Genomic DNA, 20421 nt, shown 5'->3' with positions numbered 1-20421 from the left:
TTGCCTCTTTACCAAGAAACCACCCTGTAGAGACATCTTTTGACAGATAATTTGTTTTTTGGGGACAGTAATGGTGAAGGGCTAGTTTGATGAAGTGGGTGTGGGGTTGTCAATCAAAATAGTGTATTCCAGTTTGCTCTTTTGTGGTTTTGGTCAGAGCACAATAATAGGAATAAAGGGTCAATTTCATTTTGCACCCTGCACACTCATGTGGAAACATGGTTTTGGGATTAATTCTTTTGGCAAATCTTTATGTCTATACAGGCTCAAAACACACTGGGAAGAGCTTGTTAGTTTTGAATGCCAACAAAACACATCCCATGATTTCTATGGGGGAATTCATTGATTTACTCTAATTAAATATGCTAAAGATCTATACAGACGAACAGGATAATTTGCTATGGGGAAATAACTAAAACAATGATGGAAAATGCAGGCCATATACAATCTATGGCTTTGGCAAAGTTTTACTTACAGGAGAGTCCTTGGAATGGGCATCAGGGAACAGCAGGGCACCTCTGGGACAGCAAGGGTGTCAGCCATGGATAGTCTCCTCTGCATCCTCTAAGAACTCCCAGTCAACTTCTATGTCTCCTGGTCCCTGTCTCGAATGCAAAATTTAGGGCCTCTGCTTGGATGTTTCTCGCAAGAGTTCAGTAGCAGGTTACCTCCCGGAATAAGTGGAAAAAGCCCAGTTCTAATTCAAACTGGTCTACTTATAGGGCAATTGACATCACAAACTTGTCATGATTCCTGCGAAAGGCATTGTTGGTTTTCTCTACCCACCTGTGGGGGATAACAAATTTCACTAGCGAACATCCCCTTTTTGGCTTCAATGTTTACATTGAATCCATGATCCAACAGACGTGCCATTTTTGATATTTGATTATCATCATAGCAAACTGCATAGCAATGGCCCAAAGGACCACGCCAACCTGTGCCTTTTAAGGGATACATTTATCCTACAAAATTATAAATAACTATTGATGCAATTAAGCAAATGACTTCGGAACTAGGATTTCAATTTGGCAATCTATTTCTACCATAGATCAATTTCACAAGCTTTTAAGAGCCTTATTTGCAGGAAATGTTTTATGTAAAGACTCATTTCTGAATGCCACTCATGGCAACCTTTAAATATGGCTACTGGGAGGAGTTTCAATGTCTCTCATTTTATTAACTTCAAATTCGACAAATGTGTCAAAGGATGGAACCATTTTGTGTGTGTGGTGTTGAATTTGATTAATTGTCTTCCAGTCAGTTGAAAATGTATGATCTAAAATATATCGATAGGTGTTAATGGCTGGCCTGTGCAAGCACAGCCTCTTTGTGTCCCTGTTAGACTCAGAAGAAAGTAGGAGAAATATGTTCACCCTTGGTTTCACAGTAGGCATGGTACCATTGTGTTTGCCAGAGAATTAGGCATAATGAAGTTATTTTCTTATAGCTCGGCTGAGTGTGCAGGTCAATGCCCCACTAGTCTTTTAGAGAGTCCAGCTTATTGGGAAATCTCCAGGCTTGCAAATTGCTGTACAGTGGCCAGCGTGTCGTGTTTTCATTGCAAATCAAGTGGACCCAAAATGGCTGCTGATGTCTCCAAGCATGCCCTGTTTTATAGACTGCACCCAGGCAATGCTGCAAACGAAGCTAATGCCCTATCTTCTCCTTTTGCCAGGTACCCTGTGCAAAAGCTTTGTGCAGCTATCGAGGGAACCCACCCAATGAGCTGCGTTTCAACAAGGGAGACATGGTGCTGTTGCAACGCCAGCTGGACGAGAACTGGTACCAAGGCTCGGTCAACGGCATTGTGGGAATTCTTCCGGCCAGTGCAGTGCAGGTGATGAAGCAGCTCCCTCCGCCACCACCGCTCTGCCGTGCTCTCTACAACTTTGAGCTGAAGGACAAGGACAAAGGGGAAAACAAGCACTGCCTGGCCTTTCTTAAGGTATGTTGGCCGCTCACCCGCACACAGTGCATTGTGCGATTGAGAAAGCTTGCCTAGTGATGCATTGAATAATGAAATCAATTCCAATGGGAGGGGATGGGCTGGCCAATAGAGAAATTGGGCAGTATCCCCAACGCAAAGGGACACGGAAATGTTCAGCCTATCAGCCTTTCAGTAGCGCAAATCTCTTAATATTCCTATTGGCTGGGAAGGCCATCAATTTTGTGTGAATGGAGCTCAAAGTTTTATAAAAGTTTTTTTAAGCTGTACGTATTTCTTTGTTGGAAAACACACAACATATTTTGAACAAACACCTTTACCGTTACCCCTAATGAGCTCATTTTCATGAGTCCCCTAATTTGGCAGCTGGGACCCGTTACATGTACTCTTCCATGTAAGAGGATCCCTGCGCGCAAAATGTGGTCTTTTGCATGGGCGAGTGCAAAAGTGCGGGGCAAAAAGAGGCGTGCAAGCGTTTACGCTGCCTTTTGCCCTGCACTTTTGCACTCCGCCGTACAAATGAAGTAAAAGCCGCCTGCCATTTACGCATGGCAGGCAGGGTTTACAGTGGATCCCTATGGAGTCTGCCTGCTTTTTGGTAGTGCAAAAAGCCAGTGTGCTCTATAGGATTTCCAAGTATTTGCACCGGCATGAAAATGCATGCGTGCACACATGTTGGAGTATTTGTATGGCGGAAAGGAAGGGAGTGGCGGAAATGCAATTTGCTTTCCGCCCCACCTTTCCACCATAAAAAATGACAAAAATGTGGTGTGGCATGAATAGAAGATGTAAGAACCTCATACAAAAGGCTTTTATGCCTTCCCTTTATATTACACGCCCATGAAAATGAGCTCATAAGTGAGAATGAGGGAATGAGATCTTCAGCGATTGCAAGAGATCTGGTCCCTGGCATCAGAAAATGGGGACGCAGAACCCCATCCTATGTAACTGGATTGCATGTCTTTTGAGTCCCATCCATTCCCATACCTTTGCCGGATACAGGACGCATCCATGCGTCTCCATCTCGCCTCCTCCATCACTCTTTTGATTCCACACTAATATCGAATTATAGGGACCAGCCATCATTTCACAGCTCTGCTACCATGTGTTCAGAATGCCCTGCTTCCACACATGTAGGAAGTTGGACAAGGGCCTCGTTACAAGTGTGGCAGTCTGGAACTAAGGGTACCGTTAGCAACGTACCGGCACCCTTTCAGAATCGCCACACTACAAGTCTGCCTGCAGGGACCGTTGCGCCTGGCAGGTCTGACCTGCTGGACGCATTGGTCCCGGTAGGCAGACTTGTCACGGAAGCACCGGCACCGTTAGCAACAGTGCCGGTGCTTCTGTCTCTCAACTCCCATGGAATCCTATGGGACTGCAACATTTTCCAGTGACTAACCTCCCGATCCGCCAGGACTTGTAACGTTCCGGTGGCACAGGGACATCAGGCGTCGGAATAGTGATACAAGTCCGGTGGTAACCCCTAGGTAGTACCGGCGGGTTAACGCCGGACTCGTAATGAGGCCCACTTTGGGCCTCATCACAAGGTTGGCGATGCGGGAACAAAATGGTGGTCATTCTGTTACCACCACTTTTCCTTCACTACCAAACTACAAGTTTGCCAGTGGGGTGGCCGGATTTAACTTCAGCCAAGAGGTGGAGGTAACTCAGGCCCCTCACTGGCAAAAAACAGCTGGTTTTATCGGCACCAGTGTTACCAGTACCAGTGCCGGTAATACCAGCAAGCTCCTTATGGAGTCCTATGGGACTCCATTGTATGGGGATGTACTTACCCTTACTGGCACCTGTAATCTCCCAGTAATTCCAGAAGACCAGATGCCAGTAACGGTAATTCCGTTTGGTGGTATCCCACCAGATTTACTGGTGGGATACCACCAAAGATGTAAGGAGGCCCTTTCTTTATTTCCAAAGGCAATTGAAAACCTGTCTTTTTTGACAAGCTCAGCCTGTTTGCCGTGACACAGATCCACTCTGTACCTGACCCAGGAACTGGAAATGTATGTTCCTGGCCGCCTCGGGGCAGCGTATGGAATGTAAGCAGTTAATTCTGCTTTCGGAAAGCATGAGCCCACAGTAACCAGACTGCGAGGCCACCAGGGGTGGACTGGCCTAAAGAGAACTCTGGAGATTTCCCGGTGGGCCTCTGCACCCTGGATCTCTTTTGTGTGGCATTTCCAAATGTTCCCATAGGAAAATGGATGGACTTGCTGAAAATGTGTAATATGGGGCCAAAACTATTTCCAAGGCCTCTTTTGGTTCCCAGTCCACCCCTGGAAGCCACCAGCCATTAAAATGGCAGCCAGCTAGGGGTGACCTCACAAAACTCCAGTGCAGCACAAGCTTGCCTTTGGGTTGGGGCCCATCCATGCTTCTTATAGGTTGCAGAACATTTGCCGCACCATGAATCAGCAAAGCAATCATTTGGTGCTTTTCGGATTCTGGAATACTGATGCATGCTGATCATAAGGGGCTATAAGCATCTGTGCCAGTCATCGGCCAAGCGACCAAGGATAGCTCAGCGGCAACGTGCTTGCCTTGGAAACAAGACGACATGAAGCAACACAGTTTCGATCGCCGGGTCTGCGCTTAGAAACCTCTGGGAAGCGCGTTATAAATATGCAACTAAGAGACATATTCCTGTAACAGCGCCTCGATGGCCCCGGGCTGTGTGAGCAATTTAAAAATGCAAATAAATAAGCATTGCATCATCACTGACACAGATAAGGTTGGCAACGCCTGGACGATCAACGTCCTTTCTCTGTCTTGTGTAACATTGTATTTGATATTCAGTTCTCTAGTTGCCCTTAAACTGTGACAGTCTTGACAACAATTTAAAGAGAAGCTAGGAGCAGAGTGAACGCAGGGTAGAGGGTTTGTATATTCCAAAAGCTGTAGGCCATGAACGCATGGAGGAGGAGAGCCTGAGTGTGCGATCTTGAGACCCAGAGAGGGGCCAGTCCATGAAAGGTCCAGGGAGAATTGATGGACAGTAAAACTAGGACGCAAGGAGGACTGTCAGAATCATACAATATCGACACCTCAAGCCTCACCCACTGGGTCTGAGTTTGACCTCTTGACGCACATTCCACCTATTGGCCAGTGTCAATGACTCCATTGACTTTGCAAGAGCCTCACAACTGGAAATCACACTTTTTCTCGTAAAACATTACTATTTGTTAAAACAGTGGAACCTCACTTCTGTGAACCCTTGGATCTCCCCTCCCACCCAAGCCAGTGGGATGATCGGGGAATCAGATTGGGTCTGACTCATCACCAGTGCCCTAAAATGTGCCAGGAAAGACTCCCAGGCTACGAGCAAGGTGTCCTGGTTATGTAGATAAATAAAGCAAGGTTCACACACTGTTAAAGTCACAGGGCTAGATGCAATGGGAGGTTGGTTAAAGATGACTCACAAATTGATTGATTGATTGATTGATTTACAATGCGCCTATACACAAGTGTTTCAAGGCACAGGTAAAATCTAAGTAAAGTGTATAGAACTCGTTCGAGGTGTACCCAGGAAAGAGACCAGGCAAAACACCCTCCTTAACACCATCCCACACATGCTTTCAACAGGTTTCAATCACATATTGCTCCATGGCTTGGTCTTCCACCGGGAGGCATTAACCGAGGATTAACACATGGTCTAATGATTGTTCATCGGCTCTGTGTGTGTCTGATGTCTAGTGGGTAAGTCGCTCTAAGCCTCTGACCCATGTGCAGGAGGTTGCACAGCTGTTGAAATATTCATGTCATGTTGCAATATCTTTTGTTTTTTTCAGGATGACATAATCAGTGTGATCCGCCGAGTGGATGATAACTGGGCAGAGGGCATGCTAGGAGACAGAGTTGGCATCTTCCCGCTTCTGTTTGTAGAGGTGAGTGGTGTTCTCTCATCTATGAATGCTGTGTGCTTATTGCAGTAGGACTAGCTCATCCTGCAGAAACCAAGATCTCATGGCATCAGGATTTTAATGCAAGACACTATATCTTAATAAGGGGTTTATCCCAAAATACGTGTTGGGTCTATTTGACCTAAAACATTTGACCTAATCACATTTGATCGAATTTATTTGACCTTTTTTTTGGTCTGAAATGGAGACCCCCGCAATCCCCCCACTCCCTCTCAACCCAATCTATACCCTTACCCACCCAATACATATATATTTAATTAAATTTGACTGAAAAAAAGATCCAAAAAATACAAATTTGATTAAACGTTTTAGGTCAAATGTTTTTAGGTCAATTATGCTAATACCCAAAATACAGAATAAAAAATGCTGAATGCGCGTTTTTGTCGCGTTCGCCATAAGTAAAAAATGCTGAATCTGAAAATGCTGAACTATGTGAGCAGGGTTTGCGGGGGTGTCCTGCGGTCCCCTAGTTTGGAATTTTCGGGTTTGGGGGTTGCTGGGCGGTGTCCCCCGCATACATGAAAGATAAAAAGCAGGGGATAATTGCACAAATTCCGAAAAGCTCGTATTGCGAAATGCGACAAAGTGGAGCTCGCTATTTTGTCATTCGAGCTTTTTGGAATGCCCTATGATAACGTAGATGCTCTTGTAAGATGTGAATGTGGCCGTCTGGCCTAGGCGGCTATAGATAGGATGATGGCCCTTTGACTGGGTCAGTAGCATGTCATTTCTTTTTTTTAAATGTACCCTTAACCCTCTTTAATGATACCTGGGGGAAGCCTTGAAATGAAAGGCAGAACATCAGTGTTATACTGTAGGGGGCAAAGGAAACACATGAAAAATGCCAAACTAAGGGCCTCATTACGAGTCCGGCGGTAACCGAGGCGGTAAAACCGCCTGGTTACCGCCGGACTCGTATTACCATTCCGCCTCCGTGATTCCCGGAATTACCGAGGCATTAAAACCCCGGTGACCCGGGAATTCCGCAGGCGGAATGGTGTTAATCCCCATTCCCATTGAGTCCCATAGGACTCAATGGGAACGGGGATCACGGAAACACCGGCACCATCTCGTGATGGTGCCGGTGTTTATCGCCCCTTCACTTGACCCTTCGGGCGCCTGTCAGGAGAGCTGCAGGGGTTCAATTATGTCAGACGGCTATTGGGCCCTAGTCCCCCTGAATTTTACTTTAGTGGCCATATCTGCTCTCTTCTGCTGTCAAGAAGGAAAGTGACGTATTTCCTAACCTATTCCCTGATACACATTATTCCGTTGGATCTGGAGACTGGGCAAACAACTCCTGTCTCCTGTACCAATGAGCGAAACATTTCCTGTTGGCGAGGTGTTCTATTTGCTGGATAATTCAGTCCACACCAGCAGCCTTTTCTTAGATGTGGCAGCAGTAAAAGTCTTTCATTTGAAAATGATCCATATGCTACTAATAACACATCCAATCAATCAGTTTTCTTTCGGCACAAACCATAAAAAAATGCATAAAACAAACATTAGATTCAATAGATGTATAGCTAAAAAAAACGAAAGTTAAAGGGAGCTTAGAACCATAATAAGAAAATCATGCAGTGGAATTGAAAAATATCATCCGCAACGGCCATGCAGCCCTAAATATTTCATAATTCCAAGGAAGCAATTTTCCTCCTCATAAATCTGAAAGATAACTAATACCTTCATCCTTGGGCAGCCACTTCTCAGAGTCCCCAGACCTCAGGAAGCCATTTCTAAAGGTGATGGAGGAACACCATGGGCTGTTTTTTTTTTTTCATCTCTGAACGTTTTGGCATGCGTGCATAGGTCTTCTCAATTGATCCAAACCACTTTCATACCTTAATGTTGTCTTTTTTCAGTCCAACATAACTGCCAAACAGATCCTGGAACAGAGCAAAGCCAGCAGACCTGGCCTTCAGAGCAGCACCTCTTCTCCCCTGAGGAAGCCCTCGCTTAGGGAAAAGGCAATGGAGTCGGCGATGTACAACAAGATCCCTGACGCCGCGAGGAGCAAGGGGCCCCGTCAGTTTCTCATCACAAATGCCTTGAACACCATCAACAAGATGGTGCACTCCCCAGCAGACCAGCGGTCCGTGGAGATCAGCACCCCCGTGCTCATCAGCTCCAGCAACCCCGCCGTGCTGTCGGAGAGCTACGAAAAGGCAGACTCTGTATCCAGCGCTCCTCTGCAGGTAAGCCTCCAGCAGTGTCACTCCTTAACCACTTACCGATGACTAACTTAGCATTCCCCTGCTAGTGCTCCACAGCGTTTATTGAGGCTCGCCTTGTGGCATGCCCTTGCTTAGGTATCCTTGGATGATTGTTACCCGCAAGGGAGGTCCCCATCAGAGTAATGGTTCTAGGCCCTGTAACCTGGGACACATGATGGGTCTATTAATAAAGCAATATGCCCGGGCGGCGGGGGCATTACCGACTCAGGTAATGCCCCGGGGCCCATAGTTATAGGCACGAGCGAAGTGTGGGCCTCAACGAAGGCCCCGGGGCATTACCAGAGTCAGTAATGCCCCCGCCGTGAGGGGCATATATCTATTAGTACCCCGGCCCGCAAAAACTGCGTGACCAGGGCACTAAACGCTTTTTGTTTTGTCCCGAAACACTGCTGCGTAATTTTTTTTTTTAAAAAGACAAACAAAATGGCCACCGGGAAAGGGAAAACAGAGCCCATTTTCCCTTTCCACGGCGGCCATCGGGAGCGGACGCGCTGGAAACAGAAGCGTTTCCAGCACGTCCGCTCCCGAAAAAAAATAAGACAAGTGCAGTTGGGAGGGCGGAAGGGAGGCGAAGGGAGAGGAAGGGGAAAAAAAAGAAAAAAAAAACGTACCTGGATCCCCGGCGGGGGACGACGGAAGCCTCCTGCCGCGTGGAGGCTCGGAGCGGGGATGGCCCCTCTCCGAGTCTCCACATGGCAGGAGGCTATGATCGTCCCCCGCCGGGGACCAAGGGATAGAAGGTAAGTGGGGTGGGGAGGGCAGGGTAGTGGGAGGAGGGAGGAAAGGGGAGGAAAAAAAAGCCTTACATCAGTCCCCGGCGGGGGGCAAAGGTAGCCTCTCAGCCGTGGGGAGGCTCGGAGCGGGGATGGCCCCGCTTCGAGCATCCTCATTGGCTGAGAGGCTGCCACGCCCCTGCCAAGAACAAAGGCCGTGGAATCCCGACAGAGGGATTCCAGGCCTGGTAATGACTCAGCGAGGGCCAATCAGAATGACTCTTTCATTCTGAATGCGCTCTCGACGGGTACAAATAAAGGATAAAGCACCTCCCTCCCTTTTTTGCATGTCCTACTGCAGTCCACCATAGTATCCACACAAAATCAAGAGTAATACGTAAGTCAAGTCTAGACTGTAAAATGCCTGCCCCCACCAGTCCAGGTTTCTGTTGTACCTACATGCAAAACTGGCTCCTGATTTCTTTATATATAAAGCCAACTTTAGTGAGTGTTGCATCGCCATGTTATGCCTCAGTAATTGCATTGTAGCCATTGGAAATAAACAAGACATCTCAAAGGCCCTCATTGCAAACATGTTGATAAGGGAAAATGGTGGAAATTGATTTACTGCTATTTTTAAAAATCTCCAGTTCGGAGGAAAATTGGCGACAATACCTCAGCATATGGCTGAAGATATTTCCACCAGAGAAATGGAGGGCTTCTCACTGGTAGAAATGCTACCAATGGCACGTCCTCCAAATCCCAATATGAACTCATAATTTGGTAGATTTTTATCCAAAACAGCTGGCAGTAACAGATTATGAGTTTGGTGGAATTAGCCTAGCTTATTCTGCCAAACTCGGATCGAGACCCAAACAGTCTCAGCCTCTGAGAACTCTTGGAATCAGCAGGACTGGGAGAATCTCCCTCTCAGGAAAGAGCAATATGCCAGGGTCTGCCCAAAAGCCATCCAAGCAGTGCCGCTGGGCAGCTAAATACATTGTTGGAGCTTCTTTCGTTTCTGTCGTGTTATGTGGCGCACCACCAAGCTAGTGTATGCCACGATACGCTTTGCTCCAATAATGTCCATTCCACCATGCTATGTTACGGTACATCAGGTGCCACTTTGCAATGCACTAGGCTGTGCTGGATTCTAGCATGTTGTTTTAATGTAAGCTACTTTACATGACTTTACTCTGCATTGTTTAACATTGTTGTACTTGCATGCAGGAGCATATCATTGAAACGACTACATCTATGCACACAAAGAAATCGCAGGATTCACTCACACAGGCTTGGTTGTCTCGGGAGGATAGCCCAGGTGCAACGTGCTCGCCTTGCAAGCAAGACGACATGGAGCACTACAACCACAGGTTCGATCCCCCGGTCCGCGCTTAGAAACCTCTGGGTATACAAACTGGTGCGTTATAAATAACCTATCATATCATATAAATTCTGACAAAGGGAGTTTGCATGTGGCTTCCATTGAAAAATTCCTTTTATTACTTTCATTAGGCTTTTTCCATGAAGTTTTGTTGGAGGATATTCTTCTTTTAAAAAACTATGTATTTAGTTCATTTTAATTCAACAATACAACAGTTACTCGAAATACTATTGCGACATAGATTTCGTTACCATGCATCAGGTAAGTGCATTAATTAAGGAAACAGGTGGCATTTGCAGTCTGAGGAAGAGGCGCCCGCCCCATTGGAGGATGCTCTTATGAAAATAAATCATTATTTACAGAAGCAAATACATTTCATTGTTTGCTCGTTCTTGATGTCAGAAATCCGGCCCAACGCACACCCAGTGTTTTGGGATGTGATCAAGATTTCCCAGAATCCTCCTTCCAATTAAATACCACAGTAAGAAGCCATGTATACAGGCCTGCAGCCTTGTGTGGCATTGCGTGTGGCAGAAAAGCCCAACTAAAAGATAACGAGCTGAAAAGTCTGGCAGGTACGAAAAGAATTATAGATAGGCTCCTGCAAGAGGTCCTGCGTGTAGTGGGCGTAAAACTGCAGGCCATACTAAGATCCCCCACCCAACTGTGCCAGTAAACCACGGACCATGCCACCATCCATGCCAGCCCGGGACCATGACGCATGCACAATGCTCAATGTCACCATGCTCTTGCGCACTGCAAGTTGTGAAAGATGTATGTGTTTTAATCAACCCTTACATCTTTCACCTAGAGTAGAAACAAGGGGCTGTGCCTGGCTCCTGGGTCTTGACACCGAAATGTACCAGCCAACCCTGTGCGTGTCCAGTAATGTTATGTACGGTAATGATACCATAATAAATGTTCATGCTGCCGCTGCCAGTATATGCCAGTATCCCCATGGACGCACATTCGCTTGTTAGCTTTGCCCTTAATGGCAGTAAAAATCTACTGCCGCAGGACGAAAACATGTTATATATCTGCTGCACAAATGCTTTCCCGAACCCCCGCTCCACCATGTAAGGCCACTCTTTGTGTTGACGTTACCCTCAAAGCCAATAAAACATGCAATGCTACAGTAAGGAACAATTTCCTCGTTTGGCTGCCAAAATATCTCCACCCACAGCCTACCATGTAAGAACATTCATCATGTTGACTTTGCCCTCAACACCAGTAAACATGCAATGCCACAATAAGAAAACGTGTATTTGCTGACTGCACAAGTACCCCGCCTCCCCCATGCAAGAACACACATCATATTGACCCTGCCCCTTATAAGAGTAATAAATGCCAAGCTGCAGAAAGAAAATGTCAAGTCTGCCTGCCCCATTCTGCTATAAACCCCACCCCAAACCCTGCTCCATGTAATGTTAATGGTAATGTTAAAGGATAATTATACCACGCACTGTCACCACCTGGCGCTCTGGCGGATCTGAAAAAAAGGGTGTTGGTTGAGGTACGTTAGTTGGACAAACGTTTGGAGAAAGAGCAAGGGAGTTTTGATGTGCTGTTGGCAGCTTCAGTTCGGTTAACCCTGTTCACTGAGCTTTTTGCTTTGTTGCTTTGGTATCGGGTCGGTATCCATTGTGTGCTGTTGTGTAAGGCTATGTGTGGATCGTTTGTTGTTGCAGCGTAGTGAAGTGCGTGCAGGTTGCTGGTTTTTGTCATTAGGCGTGTTATTATTTACTATCGGATGCACGAACGACCAAGCATAGCAAAGGAGCCGAAACAAATATAGGTGTGTTCAGGAGAGATCGGTTATTCCCCTCTTACCCACAAGATATGTTTTAAACTATTTTGCAGCCCAATTTCTGAAGAACAAATTGATAAAAAGTCAAATACTTTCCAATTGGTTCTGTAGGTTAATAGGAAAAAATGGATAGATGGACGCCAGGTCACTGAACATTAAACCAAGCAGGTAAAGATTAGCATTTTACAGCATTTTTTTATGCCATTGCACACAATATATATCAGTATTGCCAAGATGAAATACTCTCATGACGGTGCCCACAATATTTGCGAGTACTTTCACGAAAGCACATGCTCTTGGTGCTGGTGTCCATGATATGTGCCAGCATGGCCCTTTAAGACACTTTCATGCTGCCTGTGCCCAAATATCTACCAGTTTTACCACTCTAAGACACTATACTGACAGTGCTCACAGTATATGATTGCATGCCATGCAAAGCACTTTTAAAGGTTCTTGTGTCCACAATGCATGTCAGTATGGCTCAGTAAAACACTTTTCATGATGGTTTAAGCACGTTCATGCTGCACGTCTTCACAATACTTATGTCAGCCAACATGGCCATATAAAAGACTCTCATGCTGCTTGTGAAATACATGCAAGCATTGCCACTTTAAACCACCTACATAATGGTGCATGCCTTCTGCTCTAGAACACATTCATGGTACTGGTTTGGTTCCCAGAATCCCTCCCCACACACGCAAACACAACCACTCACGCACACATGTGCAGGAGTCCGATAATAATTTGCACACCAATGTCTCCAAATCTTTTACAGTATAAGCAATAAAAGTGTGTTGTGCAGGAGTATAGCTAGCAGCACCACTGATGTCAAGTTTAAGTTAATGGTTCAGATGCCAAAATGAAACAATACGAAAGCAACAGGGAACAGAACCCACCGTCTCTAAAGATTATGACAGTAAAAGTGCAACAGGTAGATGTCCAATTAGCAGCACCAATACCTTCTACTCTCCATGCAGTAGAGTCTCTAGAGTTTCAGTCACAACATGTGTGTGCGCAAACAGATGTGATGGCATGAAATGTCAGGTTTAAGTCTAGGGTTCACGTGCCCTAGAAAGACAAAGCAAACACCACAACCCTGCACGCAATTAAATGAATAATCACTTGGAGACAACAAGAGGAGGCCTCCATGATACAAGTGGTTTATCAATGCTGCATGCCTTGGACAATCTCTCTATTGAGAGCACCTATGTAGCTGCAGGGATTTCACCACCAATAAGCATTGATGACTTCCTCGTAAAAAAGATGACTTTTCTTCAGTGCAGTGTGCCATTGTCTGCATATTTTGTATAATGCAGAAAGAGGGTTACGCCAGATATGAGCATATAGGGTTTCTGCAACACACACCCTTCATTAATAGCTGATATAGGCCACTTTCGAAAAATGTGGAGAGAGATGTTGTGTGCTCGCCCACATGTATTTAGTGCAGCTTCTTGTGACAAATCAACTACCCGGGGCACCAGTGGTCAAGGGATGAATATCGGGTTCTAAAACATCAATCAGCCCCACACCTCTAGTACACCAGAAGGGATCTGAACAGATTGGAAACACAAGAAAACTATAAACCTCCTTGTCCAACTTTGGTAACGTGGACAGAACGGTAGGCTTATCTCCGAAAGGTCGTGGATCGTTGGTTAGTTGCAAAATTAGCAAAAATACCATTATTACCCAATGATAAAAGGGACTGCCCCGTCAAGATTGTATACCAATATTGACTTCATTATTATCACAACAGACAGTTCTAGCAACACTACAAAGTACAATCCACCCTGTAAACGAATGCAGAGGACAAACAGTTTTAAAGACGCAAAAGGGGTGCACTCTGGATACTGACAGGAGGGTAGTCGGTATAGTAAATTTTTATAGTAAATAAAAAAAGAGGAAAGGAGGCTTCTAGGGGGCTTCAGAGAAGGACCAGGGGAACAGAACCACAGTGTACCTGGTGTTTGTAGGTGTTCTTTGTGCTCGACAGGGTTACATCAGTTTCAGAGCACTTTGCAGCTTCTGTGACAGAGTTCAAGAGAGGAGACAGCTGCGGGTATCAGACGGAAACCAGTTTGGCGAGTGAGGCTGGACAGACAGCTGCAGGCTGCAGCTCAGGGTCAGTAATCGTTTTCTCAGTGCTGGTCGGTGGTTCTGAAACACTGGTTGAGGCGTCTCAGACAGCATTATTGACTGAGGCATAACAACAGTCAGCAGTGCAGTCGGTTGCAGCTCGAGGGGCTTGACTGGCTGGAAAATGTCCTTTAAAGCAGACATCGGTAGATGCTTGTCGATGCACTTCTCCTAGATTCTACACTGGGCTTGTGTCGTCATTTAAGGTGGATGGCCCAAAGCTGACGAGAGTGTTGCAGCAGCTGCCTTGTCCATGGTTTGGTTCAGAGACTCTCTGGCACTTCCCACCTAGGAAGCTTGCTGTAGAGCCTAGCAGGGCATGCTTTGTGATGTAAGGTACCAGTTCTGGAGCTGCTGGAGAGTCCTCTGGATTTGGTATCCCCCTCTGTCCCCTGGGAGATGTTTATGGGAGTGATCGTGCTTCCCTCTTGGAAGCCCTGGCCTTCCTTCACTGGTGGAAGATATAAGGCAGACTGTACCTTCAGCCAGGGTCCAAATATGAGTTTATCGTGCTACTCCTTGCAAAGCCTTCAGATGATCTGCGAAAAGAGGGGCTTGGTCCTCTTTTAAAGCCAAATGGACCACAGGGATTGGTGTGGGATTAGCCTGTCTTAATGAACCAATCTTCGGTCCCACCAACAATCGCCTGTATACACGAGGTCATAACTGGAGTTCGCTGCAACAGAAAAGGTTAAGGGGTAAAAACATGTAATACTACGCCCCCCCCATCTTCCTGTCTGTTGTGGATCAAAGTGTCTCTCTGGTTAATGGAGCTCTCTGTGGTTCCTTGTTAAAGCTGCAGGTCTCCCTTGAGGATGCAGCGAGATCAGACCTTTGGTCCCTGTCAAACCACATACTCGTACCTTCTGAATGTGGTCCCCCTCCGGGGAGGACTACTGTAAACACACAGTCCCAGACATGACATTTCACTGTCAATCGATAATGAGGGCCGCAGCTGGCATCAGGTTGACACAGTGCATATGAAAGGGTGCTGGGCTATCCTGTCTCCTTTGTTAGCATCTACAGCCAGGCCCCATGTGGGCCTGTTTGAATTAAACTCTGATTAGTATGTGAATGTTGCCACCAGCTACAGGACTCAACAAAAAGGATAGGGCAGATCCATGGAGCCTTTATTAGTTAATTAAGCTGGCCATGGCAGGGGGGAGGGTTTGGCCCTCCCTTTTCTTTAAATGCATTGTATACTTCACCTGTCAGATCCCAACTAAATATGACTGGAGGGGGACTGTGCCTGTAGGTTCTGCCCACCCAGAGTACACAGGTCTATGCATATGCCATGCGGTGAGTATAGGAAAATGTGTGCAGATTAGCCCCACACATTTTCCGGAAGTTGGTCTACCATCATTCAATTTTGTTTAAAATGTCAAAAAGGCCCAGGTGAGCGCACACCCACTGTGCAGATGCTCGAATTTCTCACTGTTCTGCAGTGAACACCGAAGCCCTGATTCATGGAATTATTTGTGTGTAAAACAGGGATGTGCATGCCATTTTACCCGCAAAACCCTGTTTGACAAAAGGGATTTTATATGCAAATAATTCCATGAATCACACAATGGGCTCCACATACATTTTGCTGATCTCTAAGCCCGACTCATCCAGCATAAGGGATCTCCTCTGTGCCCTCTGTTTTAGGCGGACATCATTAGCATGGAGACATGGTTCCTGATGCACTCGCAAGTAAACCTGTGATCTGGACACCCCTCGTCCTACCCTCATTACCAGTGCGGCTAATAGAAGGCTGCTGAGAAATAGACAAGGGGCGGGAGCTGCCTAAAGTAAAAAGAGTGCTCTCGTAGGAGCCCTTTTTGCTTTCATTTTCTCACTGCCTATGCATTCCCTAAACAGGGGTCGCAGAGCGAGTGCCAGAGGTCACTGAGGAGTCCCCAGTGGTAGCAGCTGTTTCCTCTAGCATGCCCCCCCACCCAAATGATATTGATGGGTGGAGTGGAGTGTAGAGTGGAAAGTAATAGGCGTAGAAGGAGTAGGAAGAGAAAGGTGAGAATAGTGGAGAGTGGAAAGGTGGGGACTGGTGGTGAGTGGAGAAGGGAGTGGAGAGTAGGAGTAGACGTGAGGTGGAATAGCATGGAGGGAGAGGGTGAGAGGGAGAGAAAGGAGTGAGTGAGAAGAAGTGACCGAAGGGAACGAAGGGAAAGTACAGAACGAACATCAGGGTTAGGAGTATGAGGGCATGCCAAGAAAAGGTTGAGGGAGACCTGGGTGATTAGAAGGCACCTACACCTGTGATCATTCTTCTTGTAGGAACCCCAGGTTAGGATCCACCTAGAAGACCCAGGAAGGAGTTAGTCAGATAAGGTGGTTGCGTTTGGCCCTCACCACTAGCCAGCTAGAGTCTAGGTGATCAGCATTACCAATCTCTAGTGATCGCCTTGGGGTTCAGGAAATTCTGGGCTATGGTGGAGGCAGACCCGGAGAAAACAAGAGAGAGACGGACAGTCTTCAGCTGGGCCCTATTTAAATCCATAACAAGAACCCTTGAACCCCTTTGAGAGTTGGTGTGTTCTTGAGGCATTCTGTGACACCTCCTTATCACCTTCCTCCAGGCACACACCCCCAATGACGTTAACTACAAGTAACAATTCCAGATTGCGTTCGTTTTTAAGTGAAAACACAAGACAATCCAAGTGTTGCTCTTGTGACATGAAACTGTCTTGTAATCTGAACTATGACTCAGTTTATTAAAAATTCTGTTCGTTGGCCCCCCCCCTTCTTCTCTAATTGTGCCTGCTGCAATAGGCGCCGTTTTTGGAAGGGACCAGGATAACTAAACTAAGGACAACAATACTGTGGAAAAAGTCTCCAGTTCATGAAGTTGGCTGTGGGCAAACAAGTCTGCTTTGAAATGATATCTACCATCGTATGCGACTTTTAACCACTTAGAAGAGACTGCTTTCAAAAAACTATACCATGAAACCTTTATGGGCTATTTCATCAACAACAAAAGTCACTTACTGTTGAAAATGTAGCCTGAAGCAACCCTTATCCACGCTTATCTTTGTATTACAAATGTTTTTCATAGGACCAGAGTATTGCAACCTCTGCTCAGCAAGCATCCTTGAAATGCACTGATTGAGAATGGCAGGTGAGGGAGGGAGGCAGAATGCGATGAATAGATTCTAAGATGAGAAGAATACATTTAAAGTGGGGTCAGTTGTGAATGGATAGCAAGCCGACATGGAGTCCAGGAGGACCGGTGGTAAGGGGGCTGGGAAGAATGTATTGCTTGTGTATGCTAAGGTTAACTACATTGTGAAGGGGAGGAAAGGAGAAGCAGAGGAAACCCAGTGGGAAACTTGAACATTGATCAAGACCTCTGAGGACCATGGTGGGCATGAGAGTCTTGATGGAGTAATAGGTGAAGTGGGAGTTTATGGTTGTTGAGGAGATTGTGCCTGTTGGGAATGGTTGTCAAGGTGATACATTGCTAGAGATTAAGGTCTCTGTTGAAGAAGAGCCCCAAATTATGTGAATTGCGGGAGGGTATGAGATGGCCAGGGAGAAAGAATTAAGAGAAGATTAGGGGTGTTAGAGACTGGGCGATAGAGGACTTCCATCTTAGAAGAGTTGAGCATAAATCACTAAAGAGCCCTACAGTGGTGGAGGGGCAGTTGGAGATCCTCATGGAGATGTTTGGGGTGAAGGAAGGGAAGGAGATGGTTTATGTATCACCTACATATAGGTGGTAGGCGAAGCAGAAAGAGGAGATGAATTTGCCATGAGAAAGATGAAGCATGTGAAAAGCAGTGTACATAGGACAGAGCCTGAAGGGACAACTAATTGGCGAGGAGTAGGAGAAGAGATGCCTATGGTCCATGAAATAGAGAAGGAACAGTCTGAGAGTTAGGAGGCAGGCTGGCCCAGGGCATTGTCTCGATTCCAAGGTTAGAAGGGAATAGCAGGAAGGAGTGGCGGCCAACTGTGTCATAGGCATTAGATTGTTTGAGGAGAACAAGAAAGGAAGAGAGCTTGGAGTGATGAGGAGAGAAGAGTATGTCAGAGACATAAATCAGCGTGAGCGTGATTGCTACAGAAACCAGACTGAAGAGGGTCACATAAATCATTCATCCACTTGCTCCAGAATGTATGAAGAAGGGGACAAGAGAGAGAGAGGCTGAAGTTGGCAGAGCTGTTAGGTTCCAGAAAGTTTCTTGAGAATTTGTAGTACTTTGGTTACCTTGAAGCAAGTTGGAAAGTGTATGGATGACTTTTGTATCCATATATGTGGGACTGCCTAACCTCCATCTGCCCTTTTAATGAAAACACTTCTTCCCAATTTTCTCAATGTTTTGTCCTTTTATTTCAAACAGAAAAACATTTCTTGGTGAAATTATATGTAAAACCCTGCTGCCTAGGAACTAGTGCTTCCCCCCTCTTTCAAGATGCCAGTAAAAAGATATTCCCCTCTCCTGGAGGGGTCAGATAGACTTTTATGAACTAATGGTCACCGTCTATGCCTTAGCCCAACTGGTTTAGTCAAAGAGAAGTAAAAGTACATCTCCCAGTTCAATGAAATCCAGGCCGGGGAAAGTGGTTTCTGGGTAGGACAGGGTCATCTGGCCACCAGAGCATTTCCAACGTTTGCAGTGCATTTCAAGGATGCTTGCTGAGCAGAGGTTGCAATACTCTGGTCCTTTGAAAAACATGTGTAATAAAAAGATAAGCCTTGATAAGGGTTGTTTTGTGCTAGATTTTCAACAGGAAGTGATTTTTTTGTTGTTGATGAAATAGCCCATAAAGGTTTCATGTTATCATTTTTTTTCTTCTAAGTGGTTTAAAGTCGCATAGGGTGGTAGATACCCTTTCGATGCAGACTGGTTCGCCCACAGCCAACTTCATGAACTGGAGACATTTTTCACACTATTGTTTTACGTAGTTTAGTTATCCTGGTCCCTTTCAAAAAATGGGGCCTCTTGCAGCAGTATCACCAGGAAGAGGTATTGTTATCACCAGGAAAGCATTGTTTTGAACTCTATCACCAGACCCATGGTCTGGGAGAGAACCAAGAATTCTTTGGGTGGCGGTCAGATATCAACCACCACTAGCCAACTAAAAGGGGGAACAATTTCGCCAGGCCAGGTTTATGTCACCTTTTTAGATTAGTGGTAGGGACAGATGTTAGGCTAGATTAGGTTTGGACAGAGGACAGATTTTTGTGTAAGACATCCTGACGAGCAGCAGTTTGTTATTTTCTTTTGAGATTAGGGAAACCATCATAGTAGCACTAGGGGCAGGAGAGGCATTATTTCCTTTAAAAAAAATTGACACAGATAAAGCATGTCTTCTTATCCGTCTCATATATCTGACTTATGACAATGCTCAAAGATAATAGATCTTTCATCAAACACTGCTTCCCTGATGGTTCAACTGGTTCCTGATTCCACAGATCATATTCTGAAGAAAACCCACATGCCTGAACATTTGGGCTTGATGTGCATATACCAGCAGTGGGTGAAGATTTTGAAAACATACACATTTGTCTTCGGGGTGTGTGTGGAGGGAACTGACTTGCTGTGTTTATTATAATAAGCTTTGTGTTCAGTGTAACGAATTGGAGGTACCCAGTGGCGAAATTAAAAACACCAGAGCAATTGTCTGAGCATTCCAATGGGACCACTGATTAGTAGGTCCATTGGTCAGCTGTTTCTTCTAATTGACAAATGAAATGAGGTTGTTCAGAAAAGTAAGTCACTAATAAAACTCTCTTTATTCTCACAGATATCCAGGGATGTCAGAGGTTATTTCAATTTGAGTTTCCAGTAATTCAATTTGCAAAAAAGCAGGCAAGAAATATGCAGCCCGTGCCTTGTTTTCAGTCAATATTGGTCATTATTAAGCCGTTCCCTATAAGCGGTAAAACGTCTGCTCTCACCACTTCCCCCTCAACTCACCCACTCAATGGTACAGTCTCGCCAGCTTCCGGACCATGGCAAAATATACAAAGGCATCACATTTGTCTATGTTGTACTCTCCTCCATAGCTATTGGATCCTTGCATTCTGTATGGATCTGAAATTGTCCCATAACCGATATGAGAAGCACACCCAGTGCCATTTCCTTCTTTAAATTGTGCTATTTGTTGTCCTACATATATGAGTAAAACAATTCTACCAATTTCAGCATGAAAAAAGCAGTGTGTCACAGATCAAGAACACACCAGCTCCGAAAGACAGTTCAAAGGTTTTCATTTTGATTTGTAGTAGAGGCGCTCTAAGGGCCGTTCAGCTCTATCCAT

General features: G+C 45.7%; 1 protein-coding gene across 3 annotated transcripts in view; it reads left to right on the top strand.

The window, feature by feature from the left end:
* SH3RF2 (SH3 domain containing ring finger 2) overlaps positions 1 to 20421 on the top strand; it is a 274927-nt gene that overhangs the window by 150665 nt on the left and 103841 nt on the right. For all 3 annotated transcript variants that reach the window (XM_069652450.1, XM_069652447.1, XM_069652448.1), the window contains exons 3-5: positions 1676 to 1945; positions 5752 to 5847; positions 7746 to 8078. In XM_069652450.1, the coding sequence (XP_069508551.1) occupies positions 1676 to 1945; positions 5752 to 5847; positions 7746 to 8078 (699 nt within the window). The remainder of the gene's footprint in view (positions 1 to 1675; positions 1946 to 5751; positions 5848 to 7745; positions 8079 to 20421) is intronic.

The sequence above is a fragment of the Ambystoma mexicanum genome, chromosome 3p (genome assembly GCF_040938575.1).
Source record: "Ambystoma mexicanum isolate Mex_15411 chromosome 3p, UKY_AmexF1_1, whole genome shotgun sequence".
In the NCBI taxonomy this organism is placed as follows: domain Eukaryota; kingdom Metazoa; phylum Chordata; class Amphibia; order Caudata; family Ambystomatidae; genus Ambystoma; species Ambystoma mexicanum.
This window is presented reverse-complemented; position numbering and strand designations above follow the sequence as displayed.